The 26320-nt window shown below is 35.6% G+C and overlaps 2 protein-coding genes, 1 long non-coding RNA gene and 1 pseudogene across 5 annotated transcripts; all 4 read right to left on the bottom strand.

Annotated features, from left to right (window-relative positions):
* Positions 1-2126: 2126 nt before the first annotated feature.
* LOC114263194 (ribonuclease 3-like protein 2) lies at positions 2127-6699 on the bottom strand (annotated as a pseudogene). The gene is made up of 4 exons (XR_014336611.1): positions 6211-6699; positions 5036-5188; positions 3776-4151; positions 2127-2600 (listed from the first exon to the last, which is right to left on the bottom strand). The product of XR_014336611.1 is annotated as a ribonuclease 3-like protein 2 (transcript).
* Positions 6700-14995: 8296 nt separating this feature from the next.
* Positions 14996-15622, bottom strand: LOC145796401 (uncharacterized). The gene has a single exon (XM_082881496.1). The coding sequence runs from the start codon at positions 15620-15622 to the stop codon at positions 14996-14998; it is 627 nt and encodes a 208-aa protein (XP_082737622.1).
* Positions 15623-17116: 1494 nt separating this feature from the next.
* On the bottom strand, positions 17117-24901 carry LOC114263180 (ribonuclease 3-like protein 2). 2 transcript variants are annotated; one of them, XM_082880220.1, is made up of 4 exons: positions 24148-24901; positions 23045-23197; positions 22332-22708; positions 17117-17629 (listed from the first exon to the last, which is right to left on the bottom strand). In XM_082880220.1, the coding sequence occupies exons 1-4, from the start codon at positions 24547-24549 to the stop codon at positions 17455-17457; spliced, it is 1107 nt and encodes a 368-aa protein (XP_082736346.1). In that variant the 5' UTR covers positions 24550-24901; the 3' UTR covers positions 17117-17454. The 2 variants fall into 2 exon arrangements, with proteins under 2 accessions (XP_082736346.1, XP_082736345.1); XM_082880219.1 differs by lacking the exon at positions 17117-17629 and adding an exon at positions 18073-18943 and having other exon boundaries at positions 24148-24754.
* On the bottom strand, positions 19662-21614 carry LOC145795535 (uncharacterized). Its single transcript, XR_014336612.1, has 2 exons — positions 21460-21614; positions 19662-21380 (listed from the first exon to the last, which is right to left on the bottom strand). It is a non-coding gene; the product is annotated as an uncharacterized LOC145795535 (long non-coding RNA).
* Positions 24902-26320: the final 1419 nt, after the last annotated feature.

The following is a 26320-nucleotide window of genomic DNA, read 5'->3' as shown; positions in this document are numbered from 1 at the left end:
TTTTAAATATGAGATATCTTCCATTTGCTCAAACTCTGAATCTAAATAAATAAATAAATAATTTAAACAAAGAAGAAATTTGTGGTTTAGTTCTCAAAGGAAATGAGTTACTAAAAATAAATTTAATCATGAATTATTTCAATAGGATAATCAACAATAAAAAATCAACTGATGAATTCATTTAAATTATAACCCATATCCAATAAATCTTGATGCGTTCTTCATTTTCAATCTAACATCTATACCAAAAAAAAATTAAACACAAATAATCAATAGGTGAGAGTTACAAATTGATAATAGCAGTACTTTTATAAATATAAAAAAAGAATAAAATCTCAATTAAATGACACATTATTAACAAAAAGAAAGAAATAAGGAAAAATACAGATTGTAACCAAAAAAAATTAAAAAAAAATAATAATATCCATTTATATGAACTCACTTTCTTACAAATGCAAAAACTCATGCAAGTTAGAAATGGCTCAATATCGATTGTTTTCCCCCCAATTTTCTGTTCATAGTTTCTTTTGCAGAAACTTGTTTTTATATTAAAAATATTATGTTTAAACAAAAAGATATATATAGAATTCTATCATGTTTAAAATTTGTATGGATAAGTAATTGATGATTTTGAAAGATAAAATATTAAATTCAACTTAAAGATAAACTTTAAAAAGATTAAGTTGAAATATATATAAATTCTATAACAAAATAACAAAAGATAAATATAGATCGTTAAAAAAATTATCATCTTTTTGGAATATTTATATCCCAATCATATTCTTTTTTTTATTTAAATATTTTGTTATCTTTTATTTGAATTTTCATTAAATAGTTATATTTTTATTTTTGTATATTTTTTCATCTATATTTATTTGTTATTCATATATACATAATTACCTTTTTATTTTAAAAATCATTTGACTCGTAATATTTTTTTATAATTAATTGACTCGTAATATTTTTTATTTATTTATTTTTATCTTTTATTTGACTCTTTATATTATTTTGTAGTTGAAATTTGAATAGTTATCTTTTTATTTTATTTATTTTATATTTTTATCTCTACCTCTTTGTTGTTCATATTTAAATATTTATCATTTTATTTAAATATATATAATCCTTTTAGCTTTTGAGATTTGGATAATTGACAAATGATTAAAAATTAGGAAAAGTGGGAGGGGAGACTTGAAAAGTGACACATAAGAGAGAGAATCCATAAGAATTTAGTATTAAGAGTTTGGAGAATTCTCATACTCCACTACATTTGTTTATATAGATAGATAGATATCCTCTTTAGAAAAAAATTACAAACATGGGGTATGTGAACCCACAGGATATAATATCCAATCTCACCCTTTATGTTTTGGAATCAAATAGGGCCTTAGAGTTCGAGTGAGTTTGGCATTGGTTTTTTAATAATTTTAAAAATCGGTTGCCTGAGAAGTTATTAGAAAAAAATTGTAAGTGGAAAATATTTTGGTTGTAATTTTTTTATTTGATGACCAATAATTTTTTATTTTTTGACTTATTTATGATTGTTTTGAAAATTGACTAAGGACATTACACCATATTTCTATTGGTTCAGTAGTTCATATGAGTTTTTGTTTTTTTTGGGTGAGTAATCGTGCGTTTTTGTTTGGTACTAGGTTTTTAAACCAAGGGTGTGAAAAATTTTCAGTGTATAAACTGAGAAATTGGAATTTGTGTAAATAAAAAATATCCCCAAACATCACCTCTAGATTGTCATTGTACCCACAATGTCAGCCCTAGCCTTCTCATCCGGTGTGGAAAACCTATCCCACGAATTCAATGAAATCATTTTCCCTTTGTTTATCATCACATATTCCATTTCCAATCTTGCCTACACTTCACTGAAACACTGATTTTCAGGCCTTGGTTGGTCACTCAACAGCCTATCTCCTTAAGAGGATATAAAAATCGGGCTGCAAATGAAAAGGGTTCACTGCTTTCTAGGAACCAGTCCTCGGGCTTCAGAATAACAACAATCTTGGCTTCAACAACACTATTGACAACCATCGAGGTACAACAACCCCCTGTTTCGTACCAAGCAGTTTCACAGAGAATCATGCAATGTAAAGACAAAAACAAGGCAAAAATTAGAATGAAAACAGCAATAGCTCTTATGTACCAGTAAGGTAACTTAAATGTGCTTTAGGACATTTTACAGCACCAGCCTTTGTGGGTGGTGATCCTGTGAAGATGCATATACATTGTGCTTTAACTTGCATATGGAAACACATTAGACAATCACAAATTAACCAGTATAAACTAGTTGGTCTAGTCCGATATTTGGTCATGTCTAAACTAAATGACCAACTTAGGAAAGATTATACATTATCTGCATAGTGATATTCTTAGATCAGAGACTACTATGGAGTGCATCCAAAATTAAAAGATTGAATTTATATAAATTTGGATTCTTGTAACCCGTGAATCAAAGACGAAGCAGCAGAGTTCTCAGCATCTTTAACTTTGGACCTCTCATCTCCTTCTGCAAATAGCACGCACTGGACAGTTTCAACCTGAACTGAACATATAATTTCCTCTCATGAGAAGGGCCCTCTTCTTTCACTATCCTGCAAGCAAAGGCAAAATAATACCAAGAATAAAATTTTATTGCATGCAAGAGAAAGACGGCAAAATGCAGAGTATTCAAAAATTGTGTCCTTTCAAAACCCCAAACATATAACAATCAATTCATGAACATTAGTTCAAACCCCAAAAAAAAAAATAGAAAGGTAAATGTAACACTACACTATCCTCTTATAATGGTTTGTTTTAACACTCACGAACCCTCGTACTTTTAAAAACATATTAGAAGAGATTATAAAGCTGAGCTGCAAGTTCTCAGCCAATTCACACACCTCAGGAAATAAATATCTCTTCAAACCAAAAAACATTTTGTGAATTTGATGATATTGAGACAACTTGGGCAGCCGATAAAGACTCTTTAATACTTTATGACAACTTGGCCAGCCGATAAAGCTCAAAGAATAATCCATGAAACCTAACTCGTTTTCCACAAGAATTTGATCGTTGTTTTATTGTATTGCAATGAGTCTTTGGGTCACCTTCGAACAATACATGCTAGTACTGTTTCGTACTTTCAACCAAGATTGTGATGATTCTAAGAACTCCACAAGACATGAGCTTGACACACAGTTCTAGCAATCAAGATACACATTTATAATTGACACCCTTAACCAATGCAAAACAAGCTTAGCAATGGATCACTCATCTGAAGCATTTTCAAGATAGTCATACTCAAAGATAGCAACTTACTAGGCAGACAATAAACCTAGGAATAGTCATACTCAAAGCTATTAATACATGAAAGCAATCCAATCACATAATAGTCCATTAATAGCTTGTTTTGTTAAACACAGAAAAGACAAAGCCCAATGGAGATATGGTAACAAGGGGAGACTTCAGCCCCTGACATCAAGGTTGAGGAACCAAGTACCAGTCCAATTATTTATAATTTGGTTGGTAATGTGTCTATTATGGTTGATATAATCCCATTAAAATATTACTAGCCAACAAATCATATATAGATTAAAATCTTCATTTCTCAATCATGTAACAACCTCCGATTAAAATATTTCTAAATGTACAACTTACAGGAAAAATGCTTTCCTAGACAAACAATTTCATAATGATTTCACTTTTAAAGTTGCATTATTTTAGAAATTCACACCCAAACCACATGAGAAGTTGGAAGAAATTTAGCTCAGTAAAGACAAATTCTTACCGGTAAGTGGGTTTTGGCCATCTCTTCTTGCCACAAATCTCATGCATCTTTTGTTTTGCTCCTTCAATCTCATTGGTTCCATTCATACTGCTGTAGATGTCAACATTCATTTTGTCCTCACTATTAGAGTGAGACAACTTCTCCAAACCTGCCCTCCTGCATGCCACTTGGCATTTTCCCTCTGCTCAGAGGACGCCTTGGCAATAAATTCCCCATCCACGTAAACGCTGGCGATGTACTTCTCCCCTCTTCTCCGGTGCTTGATAGACACTTGCTTACCCTCTTTTTGACAAAATTCAAAAGGCATGGTCACGGGCTGTGGTTGTAGCTAAAGATCTAAAATATACCTCTAAAGATCTAAAATATATGAAAAAAACTATGGGCTAGTTTGGAAAAGTCAAAAAGTCACTATTCTATTTAAGTCACATCATCTTATTTAAGTCACATCACCTCTCTAACACATCATTTCAAACCCAACCCAAACCCAATCCATATTTCATAAAAAGTCAAAAAGTGCACTTATTTAGATCATCCCAAACAACCCCTATATGTCATGAAAATTCTTTTTTTAAAAAAAGAATAGAGGGGATTTATAATGAGGGTATTGATAGTAAGGAGATTAGTAAAATTGTATTTGTTTTGATAATAGTCGTTAGTGTCGGGATTGTTAAATTATTTATATATAAAATAATAAAATAAATAAAATTATGATTTTTACTTAACAAAAAAATGAAATCATTAAACATTAATGTTCAAAAAAAAATGCCCAACATGTCCAAAAAAAAATTTTTGCATTGACCGGTTTACCGATTAGATGTCCCGGCGAACGACTGGTCACTCAATAAGCCGACACACTATTTTCCTAATACCACTACTTTGCCCAGACTACCAATCCACTCGCCCAAGGCCTATCCTAGTCCGAACGGACTATCAATCCGGAGGATCTCAAACAAAACAAACGTTAGCTAAGTTCACTGTTCATCCATCACAGTCCACTCCGGACTGTGATGGCGGAAAACAAACGGGGCCTAAGATACCACAGTTGCCCAAATTAGGATAGAAGAATCTAGTAAATTTCTATAGTCCAACTTTTTATTTCAAAATTCTAATGAAATCTACATGAAATAGACAGCTGTTGTTTAATCTAATGAAATCTAATTTACTCATGTTCCAATTCGACAGGACCCCCATGAAACCAAAATATCCGAATTCTTAACAAATTTAAAGAAACAATTGTCCATAAATTACAGAACTACGCACCACCCAAAAAGCTTGCAGATCAAATTGAGGATCAGCATAAACTGCCGCAGCAACAGCCTCAACAATGTCAGCAAGAACCTTTGGCGCTTTTACCATCCCTCCATGCACCACCGTATCTGCCTCCTGCTGAACAGCCAACGTGAAATCCCTCACCTACACAAAATCAAAGAACCAATTTTTTATTTCATAAACTCATCAGAGCATCTCCAATCCTTACTCTCTCTTTTTCACTCAAATTTCATCAAATATGAAGTGAAAAAATGTTAAAAGCTTGATACAATATGGAACACTCATTGACTCTCTTTTTTCATCCCAACTTTTTGAAAAATTTCAACTTAACCCAAAAAAATCTGCTTTAACCATTTTTAATGAAAAGAAAATTGTTCAAAATTTGGTGAAGGAATTGGTTACAGCAATTTTTTCATCAAATTTGAAGAAACTCCAATCCTTGCTCTCTTTTTTTTCATCAAAATTGAGTGAAAATTTGGTTAAAAACTTGATCAGCTATGGCACAGTCCAATTCTTTGTTTGGGGTGCCCTAAATAAGTATACTTTTTGTCTTTTTAGACTAAAAAATTGAGGAAGAAAATATGAATGTTTGGGTTAATTTTTTGACTTTTTTATGGAAAAATATGTAATAAAAAATTATAAAAATTGATTTATAAAGAAAAATTAAGATTGACAGTTGTGTAGCCGTAATTGTTAACTTTTAGTGAATAATGTTAACTTTTTGAATAACTTTTTGACTTTTTAATTTTTTTGCAATATGCCAAACTTGGCCTTACTCTCTTTTTTCCTCAAATCTTTTTAAATCATTTTTTATAAAAGAAAACGATCTTCAATCCTCAAATCTTTTAAAATTTCATTAAATTTGAGTAAAAATAAATTGTTGAAAATTTAGCAAAACCCTGAAAAACTTGCCTCTCCTTGATGGTTGGAGCATATTTAGCCATTTTTTCATTAAAATAGTCTAATAAAAATAAAATAATAAAAAATAACTAACAAAATAAAATATTACATCAAAATTACAAAAAAAATTTCTTTCTCACAACTATCAAATAAACTGTTAAAACAAGAACTATCGACTCGAACACAAGGTTTAAATAAAAATCAATCAAAATAATCAATTGTTCAAACGAGCTCTATATATACATATATGCGTCTATATCTACTACCTTCTCATCAAGAGGGGCAGCATTATGCCGGACGTACTTGTACAAGCCATGTTTTACGGCGGCGCGTGCGAGCTTCTCTGTGCTGATATTGGCGGAGCGGAGGAGAGAGAGTTGGCCGGGGCGGAGGTCAGGGTAAGCGAGGAATATGGAATCGGAGATCGCGAGACCTAAGGCGGCGTCACCAACGAACTCGAGCCTCTGGTACGACGGCGAATCGGTGTAGGAAGGGTGAGTTAGAACTGCCTCCAAGAGCTTCTTGTCGTTGAATCGGTAATTGAGAAGCTATTCGATGGCCCGAACTGAATCGTCCATGTCCGTTATACACTCGTCGGCGATGGCGGCGGAGGAGTCGCCGGCGAAGGTGCACGGGACAATCTCGAACATTCCTGATGTGTTGTTCATGGTTTGAATCGCAAGGGTTTCATAGTGAGAATTTGGACAAGTTGAAGATGAGAGAGAGAGAGACAGCGCGTGGTGTAGGGAATTAATTTTTTTTATCGATGAGAATAAAAAAAATTTATTCATAAAAATTATTTAACGGTAAGAATTTTTTTAAAAAAATTAATTGAGTCATATTTTTATAAGAAAAATGATCCGTAACTCGAAATTCGGAGGTTCGAATTTGGCTCGAAAATCAAAACAACGTCATTTTTTGTTTTGAATTTTTTTTTTCTCCTTTTCTTGCTTTTCGAATAGAGAGACAAAAAAGAGAGAGAGAAGGAGAAAAGAGGAAGAGAGGAGGCGAAGAAGAGAAGAGGAAGAGAGGAGGCGAGAGAGAGAAGAGAAGAGGAAGAGAGAAGGGGGCGGTCGGTGATCGGCGGTGATGGCAATCGGTGATGGCGGTCGGTGATGTCGGTGATCGATCTGTGATGGCAGTCCCCTTTCCAGTAGATCTGGATTTGAGGATGAAAGGGAATTTTTTTTTTTTTGTTGGATGAAGATGATGATGATGTTCAAAATTTTAAGATGATGGGAAAAAAAAAAAATGTTGATGAAGATGTTGATGATGTTGATCTGGATTGAAGATGAAGGGGGAAAAAAAAAATTGTTGATGATGGAGATATGGATCTTCAGAACCAGATCTTGTTGTTGATGTTGACGAACAAAAAAAAATTTGTTCAGAAAAAAATTTGTTGATGTTGATCAACAAATTTTTTTTTTTTTTTTTTTTTTGATGTTGATGAACCTAGCAGCTAGACCCAGCTCCTTCTTCTTCTTATTCTTCTTCATCTTCAGAAAAAACGTGGAAAAAAAAAAAAAAAAGACGTCGTTTTGGTGTCGAGCCACTCTCAAGCCATACTCTCTCGGGCTACAAATCGGAACTGTTTTTATAAATTCTTATTGGTAAGAAATTTTTATTTAATGATTTTTACTAGTAAGAATTTTTAACTATGTGATCCAATTAAAAATTCAATTAGAAAGAAACCAAATCCTTTGAAAAATTAATTTAGTTTGATTTTTTAGAACAATCAAGTTAAACTCTACAAAATTCTCTCACAAATTATTTTGTTGTAATTAATGAGAGCCTATTCACTTATTCTGTAACACTAAATTCTTATGGGTTAGATTTTATTAAAAAACGTGTTTGTAAAAGATTGTGGTAAGAATAAATCATTTTTCTTTTGAGAAATTATTTTAAATGAATCTTTGCTTATTTTTAATAATTTTTTTTAAATGTTGTAATTACTTTTTTTAAATATGAAAAAGTTCTTTAAAATAAGCAAAAATATACACAGATTTCTTTTTGAATATTTGTTTATTTGTAATATATTAGTCAACTTAGGCCTCGTTTGCAACAGGTTTTTTTAGTAATTTTTTAATTTTTTGACTAAAATATGATGTAAAAAAAATTAGTATGTTTGGAATAATTTTTTGACTTTTTACGAAAAGATGTGCAAAAAGTAAAAAGAAAAATAGAATCTTTGATTTTTTTGTATGGGTTATTGGCTTTTTGATTTTTTTAGTGACTTTTTTACTTTTTGACTAAAAAAGTTACTTGCCAAACGAGACCTTAGAGTGAGTTTGGCATTGGTTTTTTAATATTTTTAAAAATTGGTTGTCTGAGAAGTTATTAAAAAAAAAAAAAAAACTGTGAGTGGAAAATATTTTGGTTGTAACTTTTTTATTTGATGACAAATAATTTTTTATTGTTTGACTTATTTAGAATTGTTTTGAAAATTGATTATTTTAATTAATTTTTTAATCTTTTACGAAAAAAAAAAAAACGAGAAAAGCTGACTTTGATATTTTGATTTTTTAATTATTTAATTGATTGCCAAAATAAGCCTTCAAAGTTGTTTGGCAACCTACTTATTTAGCATATTTATTGTCTTTTTTAATCAAATAACATTAATTTATTTAGCTCATTTCAAATTATTCCTTAAAAATTCAAATGAATTTGGTCAGATTTTAGGAGGGTTTTAGAAAGTGAAAAAATAATTAAAGAGTCTTAAAATCATTACTAAAAAATCAATTACTCTCTCTACTTTTTTATATGTCATTTTGTAAAAAATTAAAAAGTTAACTAAAATAATTAATTTTTAAACTAACTCTTAAATTTTGTTCAAATTGGACTTAAATGGCATGTTTGATTGGGTGGATTAGAGCATGGGATTAGGATTATTAATCCGTGGACCCAATTATCCTATGTTTGTTTTAACATTTTGGTTTAGGATTATTAATCCAATAGATAATTAATCCAACAAATTTGTAGGATTATTAGTAATTGGGTAGGGGTGAGATTATTAATCCAATGGATGTTAATCCAATTGAATAGTAAATACCACACTAATTTAATAGGATTATTAATACTTCACTATTAATTTTGTGAATCAAACATGACCAAAGTGCAATGAAGTTGGTCCAAGTCCAACACGAGCTTGGATTGTTAAACTTCATCCATTTGGAATTGTTTTTAGCTACGTAGCATTGTCGTTGTTTTTAGGAGAGATGAAAAAATGTGAAATGCTAGTAGTGTTTTCTTAATCGTGTTTCTTAAAGTTAAAAACTTGCTAGATCAAAAAGATTGTATAAATGCATTAAAATTATTTGTTTGGTTTAAAAAATACTTTCTCCGTCTTAAAATATTAGTCTTTTATTTTATTTTTTATTGTCCCAAAATATTAGTTCATTTTAAAAAATCAATGAATAAAATAATATAAATTTACTATTTTGTCATTCTTTTAAATTCATTAATAAAACAAAAAGTAAAACTATGACAATTGATATTCTCAAAAAAAAATATACTATCAAAGAGTAATTTTAGAAAATTAATATTTTAAAAATATAATAATTGTACTGTAAAAAAAGTTAGATTTTTCAAAAAGGACAATTATTTTAGAAGAGAGGGAGTAATTAAAGTTTAAAAAAATGCCTGACAAAAAAAGTTTTAAAAAAATTGTCAGGCATGAAATGTTAATTATTTCTTAACCATGGAAAAAATTATAAAAATTTAAATATTGTGGACCCAATTATTATGTTCTACTCTTAGGCTATGTTTGGATAGCAGGAATCGTGAGGGAAATGGGAACTTAGTACTAGTAATAAAATTCCCGTGTTAATATTATTCAAGCTTTTGGTTTCGCTAAGAATCCACCATGGGAAAATTATAAAAATTTAAATATTGTAAGCCCAATTATTATGTTTTACTCTTAAATGGATAACATTCCTCTAATGTGAGATTTTCAATAAAAAGTGCGAGAATCAGATTCTTATTTTCACTTTTCTATTCCCCCCCCCCCCCAAACCCACCCACAAAGACTATCATCCAAACCTAGCCTTAGCAATCCTTAATTACCTTCATCAAATGCCGTTCTGATGAAAAGATTATTCTGTCAAAGTATTAAAGTTGCTCTTACCTTTGCTCAAAGCAAGAAAGTTATTTGAAGTTCTACAACTATGGCTCCTTGAAATTTTCGAATAAATGCTTAAAGACAAGTCTTTCATTATCTAAAGTAGTTCACTATACTGACCTTTTACACTTGATAATAGTTGCTTAGACCATCTCCAACGGTTCATCAAAATTAACATCAAATTTAAAATTTGGTGAAAAAGTTACTGTTTGGTGCTCCAACGGTTGCACCAAATCGATATCAAAATGAGATTTCACCAAACAATTCATCAAACTGAGAACAGAATACTGATTTCATCAAAACACTATTTGTGACCGTTGGGGGAGACCAACCGGTCAACCAGCTGGTTGCTCAGCCGGTTGACCAACCGGTCGACCACCAAAAGGTTCAAACAATTCCAAGAAAAGGTTCAAACAGTAAAAAAAAAAAAATTTGCCTTACCGGTCGACCACTAAAAGGTTCAAAAAGTTCAAAAAAAAAAAAAAATTCACCTAACCGGTCGACCAACCGGTTGTCCCGGTGCAAATTTGATGAAAGTTCACCGTTGGAGCGAGTGATATCAGATTTGGTAAAATGGGTCATTTTTTACTCAGATTTGATGGAAAAAAAAATGCACCGTTAGAGATGCTCTTACATAGAAAAGAATAATTATGATGATCATTATTTATTGTGTCCGTGGCTGAATTTTTCTCCTTTCTACAAAAATGAAAATCCTCTAAGAATTTCTTCATGCCCATATGAAAACTGTTTATTATTCATTGAAATTGTTGCAGGTAACAGCAGGTGCTATATTAGGATGTATAGTAGCATACCTCATGAAAAGCTCCAGTTAAGGGATGGTGCAGTTGTTGTTTCTCAATTACCAAATCTTCAAGAGCCTTTCGAGCTTTTCAATAGTGGAGGTCACATCACAGCTAAACATTCCATGAAATCAAAAGAAAACGTGGGAGACCCGTCAGTGTTTGAGGTTGTGAAAGAAATATTGAGAGAGTAATTGAAAGAGCTAATACGCTCTGTAATTCAAAATGTGTATTAAACCTGAAAAGAAGGCTCCATTATATAGGAGAGCTGATACAACATCATTATGATACTACAGCATGAAAGAAAACATATAGAAATAAAAAGCAGCCGAAAGCGAAGCATCTGATGAGAAGGCACTACCTATACAACTAAGCAAAGCACTACAACAAAGCATCTGATGGAGAAGGACTAACTAATATATATATTAAATATATATTAATGATATAAGCATGCAGCTGGTATTATTATATTAACAATAGCTTGATTTCCAACACTCCCCCTCAAGCTACGTTGTAGATGTTAATCAATCCCAATTTTTCCATCAGATCTTCGAAGTTAACTCGAGCAAGAGCTTTTGTGAAAATGTTAGCCTTTTGACAGTTTGTTGGAGTGTAGCTGACTTGAAAAACTCTTTCTTCAATCTTTTCCTTGATAAAGTGTCGATCTATCTCCACGTGTTTAGTTCAATCATGATGAACCGGATTCTTAGCTATACTGATGGCGGCTTGGTTATCGCAGTATAAAATCATGGGATGCTCAGATGGAACCCGTAATTCTTCTAACAGCTTGTTCAACCAGATTCCCTCACAGACACCTAGTGCCATAGCACGAAATTCTGCCTCAGCACTACTACAGGCTACCACTGACTGTTTCTTGCTTCGCCATGTAACCGCGTTCCCCCAAACAAACGAACAATAGCCAGAAGTTGATCTTCGATCAGTCAATGAACCTACCCAATCTGCATCTGAAAAAATCTCAATTTTTCTATTTGTTGTTCTTTGGAAGAAGAGACCTTTTCCCGGTGTCCTTTTTAGGTACCTCAATATTCTGATCACAGCAGTCATGTGTTTTTCGGTTGGATTATTCATGAATTGACTGACCACACTAACAGAGAAGCCGATGTCTGGCCTTGTATGAGAAAGATAAATGAGTTTTCCCACAAGACGTTGATATCTCCCTTTATCACTTGGTGCACTACCGTCACTTTCTTCCAGTTTGATAGTTGTGTCCATAGGTGTTTCTGCCGGCTTGCATCCTAGCATCCCTGTTTCATTCAGTAAGTCTAGAATGTATTTACGTTGTGAGACTGCTATACCTTTCTTTGACCTAGCAATCTTCATTCCAAGAAAGTACTTAAGGTTTCCAAGATCTTTAATCTCAAATTCCTTTGTTAGGAATTTTTTAAGTAAGCCAATTTCCTCTTCATGAGCACCTGTTAGAATTATGTCATCCACATAAACAATGATAATTGCCAATTTCCCTCCTACGGAGTGCTTCACAAAAAATGTATGATCGGATTGACATTGAACAAAACCGTACCCTTTCACTGCCTTAGTGAACCGTTCAAACCAGGCCCTGGGAGATTGTTTGAGACCATACAAGGATTTTCGGAGTCTGCAAACTTTGTTGAAATTTGATGTCGTCTCAAGTCCAGCAGGAATGTCCATGTAAACTTCTTCCTCTAAGTCACCATTGAGAAAGGCATTTTTCACATCAAGTTGGTGAAGTGACCAATCGAGATTAGCTGCCAAGGATAAAAGTACACGAACAGTGTTGAGCTTGGCAACTGGAGCAAAGGTTTCTTGATAGTCAATTCCATAGGATTGGGAGAATCCTTTGGCGACCAACCGAGCTTTATAACGTTCTACATTACCATCTGCCTTGTGCTTTACTGTGAAAATCCACTTACACCCAACTGGTTTCTTACCTCTTGGAAGATCAGTAATTGCCCAAGTACCATTCTTTTCCAGAGCCCGAACTTCCTCATTGACTGCCGCCTTCCACTTCGGATACTTAAAAGCTTCCTGAATATTCTGAGGAATGGGTATCTCCGTGATGCTAGAAGTGAAGGCACGAAACGAAGGTGATAGTCTATCATAAGAAATAAAGTTCCCAATGGGATGCTGAGTACATGATCTAACTCCTTTTCTCCAAGCTATGGGCATATTAAGAATACTATTTTCTAACTCAGAATTATCAGTACTATCTGTGGGAAGAAGATTGTCACCTGGAATGTTGCTTGGATTAGAACCCGGTTCAGCCTCATGGGATTGTTGAGAAAGTGCTCCTTCCTCCGTTTCCTCTTGGATGGGCTCATTATCCCGCAAGTCAACAATGAACTCGGAATTTTCGGCAGGTAAAGATTGATTCAATGACTCAGGAGGTGTGGGATTTTTGGTGGTGATGGATGGCTCACTAAATGACTCAAGGGTCCAAAATTGATATTCCTGGGTTGGAGTCTCCCCCTGAATAACGATTTTAGGGTAGTAAGACTGGGTTTCAAAAAATGTGACATCCATGGAATTGTAGAATTTCCTTGTGACCGGAGAGTAACACTTATACCCTTTTTGATGTGACGAATACCCAATGAAGATACACTTGAGCGACCTGGGATCAAGTTTACTTCGATACTGTTGATGGATATGAACAAAGACAGAGCACCCGAAATTTTTGATGGGATGGTGGAGATGAGGCGAGTAGTTGGAAAGGATTTTAGGAGAAGTTGACAAGGAGTTTGGAATTGTAGTACCCTAGATGGCATCCTATTGATAAGGTAGGTTGCTGTAAGAACAGCTTCCCCCCAGAAGAATTGTGGAACATTTGTGGAAAACATTAGCGATCTAGCAACATCTAACAAATGCCTATTTTTCCGTTCAGCGATGCCGTTTTGTTGTGGGGTGTCAACACATGAACTTAAGTGAGCTATCCCTTCTTTGGCTAAAAATTCTCCTAGAATGGAGTTGAAATAGTCCCGAGCATTATCAGACTTTAGAATTTGAATTTTTGACTGGAATTGTGTCTGAATCATAATTTGAAAATTTTTGAAGATTTGGCTTGTTTCAGATTTGTCTTTCATGAGAAAGACCCAAGTTAATCTAGTATGATCATCTATGAATGAGACAAACCACCTAGTACCAGTTACATTTTTTATTCTTGATGGACCCCAGATATCACTATGAATTAGTGAGAATGGACGAGACGCTTTATAGGATTGAATGGGAAAATGGGACCGTACATGCTTAGACAATTGACAGATTTCACAATCAAAAGGTTTTGGAGTTTTAAATAATGAAGGAAATAAATGCTTGAGATACATAACATTAGGATGACCTAAGCGATAGTGCCACAACATAATTGCTCTATCGTTATTTTGACACGAAACCGAAAAAGAACTACCACGAATTGCTGTTTGAGGTTGTTCATGTGGATAATGGCGTTCCTTAAGGATGTAGAGTCCAGAGCATTCCTCAGCATTGCCAATCGTCTTCCCCGAATCCAAATCCTGAAATTCACAATGAGTGGAGAAAAAATTAGTAACACACCTCTTTTCCTTAGTGAGTTTACTAATTGACAATAAATTACAGTCCAAGTCAGGAACAAGGAGAACAGAGTTGAGAATAAGATTCCTAGACAGCACAACTGAACCTATACCGGCAACCTTTGATAGTGAACCATCTGCTATTCGGACCGTTAAATTATTTTGACATGAGCTATATGTATAAAAAATTGTTGCATCTCCCGTCATATGATTAGATGCTCCTGAGTCCACAATCCAAGGTTTTTTACGTTTCTTACCAACAGTAAAGGCCTTCAAAGAATTACCTTTGTGAGCCAAGGTTCCGGATCCAATGATGTGGTTGGAAGACGAACCAGATTGTGACTGTAGTAGTTTCTGGAGCATCTCCATTTGCTCCTTGGTGAAAGGGCTTGCTTCAGGTTGTGGTGATAGTTCATTTGTACCTACATGATTACCTCGTCCTTCTTTCTCAAGAGGCTGACGTGGCTTCCAATCTGCTGGCTTTCCATGAATCTTCCAGCAAGTTTCTCTCGAGTGACCCGGCTTTCTGCAATGATCACACCAAGGCCTACCTCCTTTATTTTTCTGACGGTTGTCAATAGGAGCGAATTGAGTCTTAAGAGCCGAGCTTTCTGCCATATTTAGTTGTTGATGGGATCCCATCATGAGTTTTTTTCCGACTTTCTTCGCGACGGACTTCAGAGAATGCCTCTCTAAGGCTAGGTAGCGGTTTTACTCCCATAATTCTTCCTCTGATTTCATCAAGATTTGTGTTCAATCCTAACAAGAATGTAAACACACGCTTCCCTTCGACAATCGTAAGATTGTCTTGACGTAAATCGTGGAGGGAGCTTTCAAGCTGGATGATTTCAGATGTGTTTTCCTTGTCTGAAAACGTTTCTTTTGCCATGTCCCAGATCTCTTTGGCAGTATCAAATGACAGAAATTTTTCGCCAATGTCAGTGGTCATAGAGTTGACGAGCCACGACATGACCATGTTATTTTCAGCTATCCACCTTTTGTAGGTTGATGCTGTGGTTTCTGGTAGTGCTGAGGCTCCGGTGATGTAGTCGTCTTTCTCCTTTCCCCGTATAAACATTAATATGGATTGAGACCATTGCAAATAATTTTGCCCATTCAGTTTATGGGCGGTGATCGGAAGATGAGAGGTTTCCATTTGATGAGAGGATAAAGATGATGAGATGATAATATCAGAAGAAAAGGAGGATGAGTCGATAGCCATTCCAAAAGCTGGACCGTATTTAGGCATGAAATAGAAGAATAGATTTGAGTAGAAGAGAGAGACAAAAAAAAAATTAAAACAGAAAACTCGAATACTGACTGAAGAGGCGAAAAATGATGAGACAGGATTACACCTGCTCTGATACCATGAAAGAAATATTGAGAGAGTGATTGAAAGAGCTAATACGCTTTGTAATTCAAAATGTGTATTAAACCTGAAGAGAAGGCTCCATTATATAGGAGAGCTGATACAACATCATTATGATACTACAGCATGAAAGAAAACATATAGAAATAAAAAGCAGCCGAAAGCGAAGCATCTGATGAGAAGGCACTACCTATACAACTAAGCAAAGCACTACAACAAAGCATCTGATGGAGAAGCACTAACTAATATATATATTAAATATATATTAATGATATAAGCATGCAGTTGGTATTATTATATTAACAATAGCTTGATTTCCAACAGGTTGTAATGACTGAAAGCTTGTTTTCTTGTTTCTGGTCTTGGTTGCAACTCTTGCTTTCTTTGCTTTTTTGTGTATAAATTGATTTTCAAGGTTTATCCAATTTATGCCATGTTTGATATTTAAAAATGATTTGGAACCCCAGAAGTTCCCCATCTCCGTACTTTCTGATAGTTTGATGGTATTATTATTTCTGTTTGTTGAGTGATTAGACTGATGGAGTTAAAATGTTTAGCGTTACAATGATTGAGGAAACATATATTTTAAGAACATATGTGAGTTCTTGGATCAGTTTGAATGCTTTGCCATAATCCTATATACATAGATGTTTAGTTTGGATTTGTTAATATTTTTTTTTTAATTTTTTACCAGTACAGAGGATGTTTCAGGGAAATGGATCATTCTATTTTCAAACATCATTCTCTTCTTGTTGACACATAATGAGTACAAATTTTATTACAATAACAGCAAGCAACATGATCAAGGACATTACACACCATATTTTTATTGGTTCAGTAGTTCATATCTAATCGTGAGTTTTTGTTTGGTACTAGGTTTTCAAACCAAGGGTGTGAAAAATTTCCAGTGTATAAACTGAGAAATTGGAATTTGTGTAAATAAAAAATCTCCCCAAACATCACCTCTAGATTGTCATTGTACCCACAATGTCTCAGCCCTATCCTTGTCATCCGGTGTGGAAAACCTATTCCACGAATTCAATGAAATCATTTTCCCTTTGTTTATCATCACATATTCCACTTCCAATCTTGCCTGCACTTCACTGAAACACTGATTTCCAGGCCTTGGTTGGTCACTCAACAACCTATCTCCTTAACGAGGATATAAAAATCCGGCTGCAAATGGAAAGGGTTCATTGCTTTCCAGGAACCAGTCCTCGGGCATCAGAATCACAACAATCTTGCCTTCAACAACACTACTGACAACCATCGAGGTACAACCCCCTGCTTAGTTCCAAGCAGTTTCACAGAGAATCATGCAATGTAAAGATAAAAACAAGGCAAAAATTAGAATGAGAACAGCAATTCGCTCTTATGTACCAGTAAGGTAACTTAAATGTGCTTTAGGACATCCTATATAATCGGTATAAAATTTTTCAGACTAATTTTACAGCACCAGCCTTGTGGGTGGTGATCCTGTGAAGATACATATACATTGTGCTTTAACTTGCATGGAAACACATTAGACAATCACAAATTAAACGGTATAAACTTGTTGGTCTAGTCCGATATTTGGCCATGTCTAAACTAAATGACCAACTTAGGAACGACTATACATTATCTGCATAGTGATATTCTCATAACAGAGACTACTATGGAGTGCATCCAAAATTAAAAGATCGAATTTATATAAATTTGGATTCTTGTAACCCGTGAATCAAAGACGAAGCAGCAGAGTTCTCAGCATCTTTAACTTTGGACCTCTCATCTCCTTCCGCAAATAGCACGCACTCGACAGTTTCAACCTGAACTGAACATAAAAATTTCCTCTCATGAGAAGGGCCCTCTTCTTTCACTGTCCTGCAAGCAAAGGCAAAATAATACCAAGAATAAAATTTTATTGCATGCAAGAGAAAGATGGCAAAATACAGAGTATTCAAAAATTGTGTCCTTTCAAAACCCCAAACATTTAACAATCAATTCATGAACATTAGTTCAAACCCAAAAAAAAAAAACAAAAAAAGGTAAATGTAACACTACACTATCCTCTTATAATGGTTTGTTTTAACACGCATGAACCCTCGTACTTTCAAAACCATATTAGAAGAGATTATAAAGCTGAGCTGCCAGTTCCCAGCCGATTCACACACCTCCGGAAATAAATATCACTCTTCAAACCAAAAAACATCTCGTGAATTTGATGATATTGAGACAACTTGGGCAGCCGATAAAGACTCTTTAATACTTTATGACAACTTGGCCAGCCGATAAATCTCAAAGAATAATCCATGAAACCTAACTCGTTTTCCACAAGAATTTGATCATTGTTTTTGTTAAAATGTACCAACACCTACCACTACACCTACTCCACCCACTTCACCTACTACTCCACCTACTACTCCACCTACTACATACCTGCCTCCTTTAATCTTCTATATATAGGACTCATTGTAAACACAACATACATCAATCAATAAAACATACAATTTATTCTCTCTCTATCAATTTATTTTACATCTCTCTATCAATCTATCAATTTATCTTACATGGTATCAGAGCTATAGGTTAAGCTCTTGGTGCTCTTCGCCTTCTGGCAGGCGGCAACGTTGCCTTAGCCGCCCGCCGGACCTCTACACATACCTTCACTCCGCTGCCACAAATTCCATAACTGAATTGAACTCTTGTCTCTCTTCTTGGCTTGACTTTCAACCCAGATTACCAACTCCCTCGTTGCAACAAGATTCACCGGCATTGCTCGCACTTGGAGATGCCAAGGGTAAAGAATTGGCCTCTGGGTTGCCTCTTTTTGCAGGGACCGGTGCAGCATCAGTAACTTCGGTAGTTTCTTCTTTTGTCTCCTCAACAAGAAGTTCTGCCTTCACCTCTGGAGCCTCTTCAGCAGCAACTTCAGGTTCCTCAACAACTTCCTTAATCTTGGCTTCAACTGCCGGGGCTTCAGCTTTCGGGGCAGCTGCTGGCTCCTCTGTTGTTGCTGCTACCTCAGTTGGTTTTTCAGTCACTAGCTCGGGGGCAGGTGGTGCTGCCACTGCCTCTTCTGGCTGGGTCTTGCTCAACTCAGTTGTTTCAATTTCTGGCAATGCTGTTGCTGCCAGTGTAACCTCAACAGTGGCCCTTGGAAATGCAAATGAAAGCACAGAGAGAGAGAGAGAGAATCTGAAAGCAAGAATGGAAGAGTACAGGCTGTCAGCCGAATAGCTATTTCTTTAATCAAAACCAAAACATATACACACAGAGGACGGCTCTCCCTCTCTCTGGTCTCTCTCAGCTGGTATAGTTGCTCATCATCTGCTAAACAATATACACAAACACATGTCTGCCTCTCTCTCTCATAACAAGTCTTTAGACTCTTCTTCATTTGCAAAGCTTTCTGAAGAAGAGCAAATATACTAGAAACCATGCTGCTGGAAAAGGGTGTGCGCCTTGGCAATTTGATCCGATCTTCCAGTTTTGCTTCTTTATCACAGATTGGAGCTTACTATACATCTCGGGCTGCATCTCCCCTCCAAGAAGCCTGTAAACCTTCTTCTTACAGTGATGATGAGTCCACGGATAGCCCCACTCCAAATCACATTGACCATTACCCATAAAATATCACCATTCCACAATTTTGAAGTGAATAGTGCTGGTGGGCCCTACCACTAGCAAAAGCAATTTATAATAAATACCAACAGCTCACTCCTCAAAAGAAATTTCTAATAATTTCTCTTTCTCACTTTACTTTTTCCCACCCACCAAAACCTAATCATCCTGCTGGCCATGTATCTTCTTCTTTCCACCGAATACCACCCACCTTGTCTCCACTCCTGTTTGCACATGGCATGTCCCTCAGCCTTTTGACAAGTTATTTTTCTATCTTTCTTTTTCATCAATATTTCCTTATTCTACAACTCGTTAGTGAGCATCACCCTTTTTTTCCATTATCTTATTATTATTTTTTATATTCCACCAAAAAAAAAAAAAAAAAAAACCGATGTTTTTCATATGGCCTATCCCCAAATATTTTTATCTATTTTCTTTATCCGTTGTTTTATTTTATTTTATTTTTATTCTTAAACAAAACAACACCACAAAATAACACCACAAACATTCCACACCCTTGTCATTTCTTCATGCCGGGGATCAACCCCGATCACCATTTTACACCACAAAACACAAAAAATAAAATAAAATAAAATAAAAATAAAAATACAAATAAAAATAAAAATAAATAAATAAATAAAAAACACAAACAAAACCCAAACAACCACATCCACAGACGGCCACCCACCGACCTCACTTCTTCGCCTATTCCGCCGGTCTCTTCTTCTTGCCTCCGTCCTGGGCGGCCCTTGACGGTGTTGCCTCCGTGTTTCCCACTCCACTGGGCACGATCACTACTCCCTGCTCCTCCACTGCAGCATATGGCGGCCCTCCAAATCGAAACATAACGGTGGCCTTCCGCTTCAGCTCCTTATTTTCCGCCTTTAGCACACTTATCTCTGCTCGCGCATCCTTATACATGCGTTGGAGCAGAACCAGTTGGGCGTTTAACTGCTGCACCTCATTTGTCCTACTCTGCAGCCGGTGCGACAAATTTGTGACCGCAGTCATGGTTTCAACACATGACTTCAATGTATACTGATTCGCCTCAATATCTGATTGCGCTGCCATTCTTTGCTCCACAGACCGCATAGGAAAGGTCAACGGAGCAAACTCAGGGGCGCTTGGTTGAGGTTCACGGGCAACCGCACCAGTTATTTCTCTTGTGGACTCGTTCAGTTCTGGAAAGAGCGTGAGCAGACCACGGGAAGAGGAGGCCATGTTCTGGGTAGCTGGACGGGAAGAAGAGGCCATGTTATGGGTTGCTGAGTGTTTCAAAGAAGGGTTGGTTACAGAATGTTTACAGAGTGTTTCAGAATGCCAATGTTCAGAGGTTTCAGACTGGTTTGCACAGCCTCCGCCTCAACCTTGGTTAAATAGCCAATGTCGACACGCGCATCGTGCGCCACTCGGCACTAGACGACAACATGGGCGCGCAAGCCGAGGCAGACACGCGCATCATGTGCCTCTCGGCGCTCGCCGACAACATGGGCGCGCCTTTTGATGGCACGCCTTTTTATGGATTGGGCACGTCTTTTTATGGATTAGGCACGCCTTTTGAAAGATTGGGCACACCTTTTGAGGGTGCGACTTTTTAAGGGTCCGACAATACTCTGTAAACTATCCCGACATTGATTCCGATTAGCTCCTTCATGGGTCCGACAAGACTCTGTAAACTGTCCCGACATTGATTCCGATTAGCTCCTTCATGGGTCCGACAAGACTCTATAAACTGTCCCGACATTGATTCCGGTTAGTTTCTACAAGGGTCCAGCAAGACTCCGTAATCTGTCACAACAACTGTCACAACAACTGTCACAACATTGTCTGCTACAACGGTCCGACATGACCCCATAAACTGTCATCTACATTGGTCTGCCATAACCATACAGTCTTCTACAACGGTCTGACACGACCATACAGTGTCTCCTATCCTCTTTTATTTTATGTATTCGTCTATTTTCTTGTTTTGTTACTCTCTCCAAACTCAAGTTGGTTAGTTCCTATCCCCCTTGAGTTTGCAGGGGGCTGTTAAAATGTACCAAAACCTACCACTACACCTACTCCACCCACTTCACCTACTACTCCACCTACTACTCCACCTACTACATACCTACCTCCTTTAATCTTCTATATATAGGACTCATTGTAAACACAACATACATCAATCAATAAAACATACAATTTATTCTCTCTCTATCAATTTATTTTACATCTCTCTATCAATTTATCTTACAGTTTTATTGTATTGCAATGAGTCTCTGGGTCACCTTTGAACAATACATGCTAGTACTGTTTCGTACTTTAAACCAAGATTGTGATGATTCTAAAATCTCCACAAGACATGAGCTTGACACACAGTTCTAGCAATCAAGATACACATTTATAATTGACACCCTTAACCAATGCAAAACAAGCTTAGCAACGGATCGGTCATCTGAAGCATTTTCGAGATAGTCATACTCAAAAGATAGCAACTTACTACGCAGACAATAAACCTAGGAATAGTCATACTCAAAACTATTAATACATTAAAGCAATCCAATCACATAATAGTCCATTAATAGCTTATTTTGTTAAACACAGAAAAGACAAAGCCCAATGGAGACATGGTAACAAGAGGAGACTTCAGCCCCTGACATCAAGGTTGAGGAACCAAGTACCTGTCCAATTATTTATAATTTGGTTGGTAATGTGTCTATTATGGTTGATATAATCCCATTAAAATATTACTAGCCAACAAATCATATATACATATATTAAATCTTCATTTCTCAACCATGCAACAGCCTCTGATAAAAATATATCTAAATGTACAACTTACAAGTAAAATGCTATCCTAGACAAACAATTTCAAGTTTGGATAATGATTTCACTGTTACAGTCGCATAATTTTAAAAATCCACACCCAAACCACATGAGAAGTTGGAAGAAATTTAGCTCAGTAAAGACAAATTCTTACCGGTAAGTGGGTTTTGGCCATCTCTTCTTGCCACAAATATCATGCAACTTTTGTTTTGCTCCTTCAATCTCAGTGGTTAAATTCATACTGCTGTAGACGTCAACATTCATTTTGTCCTCGCTGTTAGAGTGAGACAACTTCTCCAAAGCTGCCTTTGCTGCATGAAGCCTGACATTTTCATTCTGCTCAGAGGACGATGAGGCAATAAATTCCCCGTCCACGTAAACGATGGCGATGTTCTTCTCCCCTCTTCTCCAGTGCTTGATATCCACTTGCTTACCCTCTTTTTGACAAAAGTCAAAAAGCATGGTCACGGGCTGTGGTTGTTGCTGGAGAACATCAAGCGTAACAATAGGCTCCAATATACCTCTAAAGATCTATAATACATGAAAAAAACTATGTCATGAAAATTCTTTTTAAAAAAAAAACTACATGTCAAATCTTAGTTTTATGTTGGGAAGTTCATTGCAAATACTAGTTACTTTGAGATACCACAGTTGCCCAAATTAGGATAGAACCTAGTAAATTTCTATACTCCAACTTTTTATTTCAGGATTCTAATGAAATCTACGTGAAATAGACAGCTGTTGTTTAATCTAATGAAATCTAATTTACTCATGTTCCAATTCAACAGGACCCCCATGAAACCAAAATATCCCAAATTCTTAACAAATTTAAAGAAACAATTGTCCATAAATTACAGAACTACGCACCACCCAAAAAGCTTGCAGATCAAATTGACGATCAACATAAACTGCTGCAGCAACAGACTCAACAATGTCAGCAAGAACCTTCGGCGCTTTCACCATCCCTCCATACACCACCATATCTGCCTCCTGCTGAACAGCCAACGTGAAATCCCTCACCTACACAAAATCAAAGAACCAATTTTTTATTTCATAAACTCAAAAATCCATCTCCAATCCTTATTCTCTTTTTCATTAAATTTGAGTGAAAAAATGTTAAAAGCTTGATATAATATGGAACACAACAATCCTAACTCTCTCTTTTTTCATCACAACTTTTTGAAAAATTTCAAACTAATCCAAAAAAAATCTGCTTTAACCATTTTTAATGAAAAAAAAAATTTGTTCAAAATTTGGTGAAGGAATTGGTTACAGTGAATTTTTCATCAAATTTGACGAAACTCCAATCCTTGCTCTCTTTTTTTATCAAAATTGAGTGAAAAATTGGTTAAAAACTTGATCAGCCATGGCACAGACCAATTCTTACTCTCTTTTTTTCATCAAATCTTTTTAAACCATTTTTTATGAAAGAAAACCATCTTCAATCCTTAAATCCTTTAAAATTTAATCAAATTTGCGTAAAAATAAATTGTTGAAAATTTAGCGAAACCCTGGAAAATTGCCTCTCCTCGCTGGTTGGGGCATAATTTAGCCATTTTTTCATCAAATTCAAATTTGATGATGAAATTGATAAACATAGGGGAGACGGTTTTGTGCTAAAATAGTCTAATAAAAATAAAATAAATTAAAATAACTCAGTAAGATAAAATATTATATCAAAATTATAATCATTTTATTTTATTTTCTCATAACTATCAAATAAACTGCTTAAAAAAAAACTATCGACTCGAAAACACGTTTTTTAAGCGACGTTTAAACAAAAATGTTAGAGATCAAAAATTTTACCAAAAGTTTTATATGAACCTTGTGTGGATCTCACCATGTGACACATTTAGGAAAAAATTTAGTAGAATTTTTACTCAGATTTAAATAATAATAAAAAAATCAATTGAAACAATCAATTTTCCAAACGAGCTCTATAGATACATATATGCGTCTATATCTACTACCTTCTCATCAAGAGCGGCAGCGTTACGCCGGACGTACTTGTACAAGCCATGTCGTACGGCGGCGCGTGCGAGCTTCTCGGTGCTGACATTGGCGGAGCGAAGGAGAGTGAGTTGACCGGGGAGGAGGTCAGGGTAAGCGAGAAAGATGAAATTAGAGATCGCGATACCTAAGGCGGCGTCGCCGACGAACTCAAGCCTCTGGTACGACGGCGAATCGGTGCAGGAAGGGTGAGTCAGAGCTTCCTCCAAGAGCTTCTTGTCGTTGAATCGGTAGTTGAGAAGCTGTTCGATCGCTCGAACTGAATCGCCCATGTCCGTGATACACTCGTCGGCGATGGCGGCGGAGGTGTCGCCGGCGAATGTGCACGGAACAATCTTGAACATTCCTGATGTGTTGTTCATGGTTTGAATCGCAAGGGTTTTAGAGAGAGAATTTGGACAAGTTGAATATGAGAGAGAGAGAGAGAGCGCGCGCGTGGGGAAGTAACTCTCGTTACATGTAGTCAGGTGTCATGGTGCGTGAACAATGAATTTGGGATAACTTGTTCCATTTTTGAAAAGAAAAATGCTTTACCCCTTTAATTCTGGAGCTCCAAAGCATCCTAATAAGTTGACAGTAGGTTTCATATAATATTTGAATAATGTTTGAGATCTTGAATTTGGCCCTTTCTAATCTTCTTAATTTTCAAAACGATGCTATTTTGGGAATTTTTTTTTTTTCTTTCTCCATTTTCGACTCTGAAACAGGGAGAGAAGTAGAGGGGAGGGGAAGAGAGAAAGAGAGAGAGAAGACGATCGTCGATCGCCGATGCCCAGTCGCCGATCGTCGCCGGTCGTCGTCGCAGCCCCGCTGTCACAGTCCCCTCCTTCCTCCTCCTCCTTCATCCTTCCTCCTCCTCTTCTCCTTCTTTGCTTCTGAAAGGCCCCCTCCAGTCCCCTCCTTCCTCTTCCTCCTCCCCCTCCCTCCTTCCTTCTCCTCTCCTCCTTCTCTGCTTCTGGAAAAAAAAAAAAATTAGGGGGATTCGGGGTAACTCATTTTGAGCTACCCAGCACGACTCATAATATTTTGTCTTGGTTTGTTTTTATTTTATTTTTGCCTCCTTGTTAAGTCATTATTATTCTATTAGGACATCAAAATTAGTACTCTAAATTATTGTTGTTTTGAAAAGGATCTCCAATTTTATATCATATTGAAGGATATTGTTGAGTTGGTGGGGATTTATTACAAGTTTCATTTTGATAATTCAAATCGTTATATATAATTTGTTGAGTATTATATATTTGTAAAAAATTATATTGATCGATATCAATAGTTACTTGATCAAATTAGTTTTATATATAAAAAAAAATAGATAGTAAAAAATAAACAGTTAACAGAAATCTGATCCGATGAAATAATTCATCGATGTGATTTTTTAAAGGCATATAGTACTCGACAAGTTCTACACATTAAATGATTCAGATTATCGAAACAGAACCCAATGAGCCGCGCAGATCTAACAGTACCCTTTAGCTCGATTTGGGACCGGAGAAAAGCTAGTCCAATGCTTCTGTTAAACTTTCAATTTGATCAAATAATTAGGTTGCGTTTGGTTTAGTTTTGTAATTGTAATTCTCTTTTGGGAGTTATAAGTTGAATGTGAAATTGTGAGTTGAGTTTTGAAAAGATGTGTTTGGTTTGGTTTTTGGAGATAAATTTTCAAAAAAATACTTCGGGAAAAAATTTAGAAATTTTTTTTGTTCGTTTGGTTGTATATTTTAGAGATAGTTTTGGAGTATGAGAGTTTGGGATGATTTGTGATATTTTTGTTGTAGATGTGTGTGAAATAAAAAGTAATTAAGGAAGAGAGATGAGAGAGAAAAAGTGATTGATTAATGTGTAGAAAAGAGAAAGTGATTTTGAAATTTTTTTAAAAAAATTTCACACCAAACAAAATTTTAGAAATTTTTTTCAAAAATTGTGTTTTGAGAGTTAAACCAAACAAGGCCTTTGTTTGGTTAGAGTATCTCCAATGGTGAACTATTTTTTTTATCAAATCTCAGGAAAAAAAAAAGGCTATTTCTTCAATCTGATACGAGTTGGTCTAACGGTGAACACTGTTGCTTGCATCAAATGCCTAGGGACGTCCGGTGAGATGACCGGCCGGTCGACCGCTTACGCCATTAGTCCCAT

This window comes from Camellia sinensis, chromosome 7 (assembly GCF_055761805.1).
Source record: "Camellia sinensis isolate YWXY chromosome 7, ASM5576180v1, whole genome shotgun sequence".
Taxonomy (NCBI): domain Eukaryota; kingdom Viridiplantae; phylum Streptophyta; class Magnoliopsida; order Ericales; family Theaceae; genus Camellia; species Camellia sinensis.
This window is presented reverse-complemented; position numbering and strand designations above follow the sequence as displayed.

Bases quoted from the DNA above. Each gene is read 5' to 3' on its own strand.
- LOC145796401 (XM_082881496.1), bottom strand. From the start codon at position 15,622: ATGGCTATCGACTCATCCTCCTTTTCTTCTGATATTATCATCTCATCA.
- LOC114263180 (XM_082880219.1), bottom strand. From the start codon at position 24,549: ATGAACAACACATCAGGAATGTTCAAGATTGTTCCGTGCACATTCGCC. The intron at 22,709-23,044 runs GTGCGTAGTTCT...CATGTATTATAG, and splicing joins ATCTGCAAGCTTTTTGGGTG to ATCTTTAGAGGTATATTGGA. The intron at 18,944-22,331 runs GTAAGAATTTGT...TCTTGCTTTCAG, and splicing joins TGGCCAAAACCCACTTACCG to ATTCTCTCTCTCTCTCTCTG.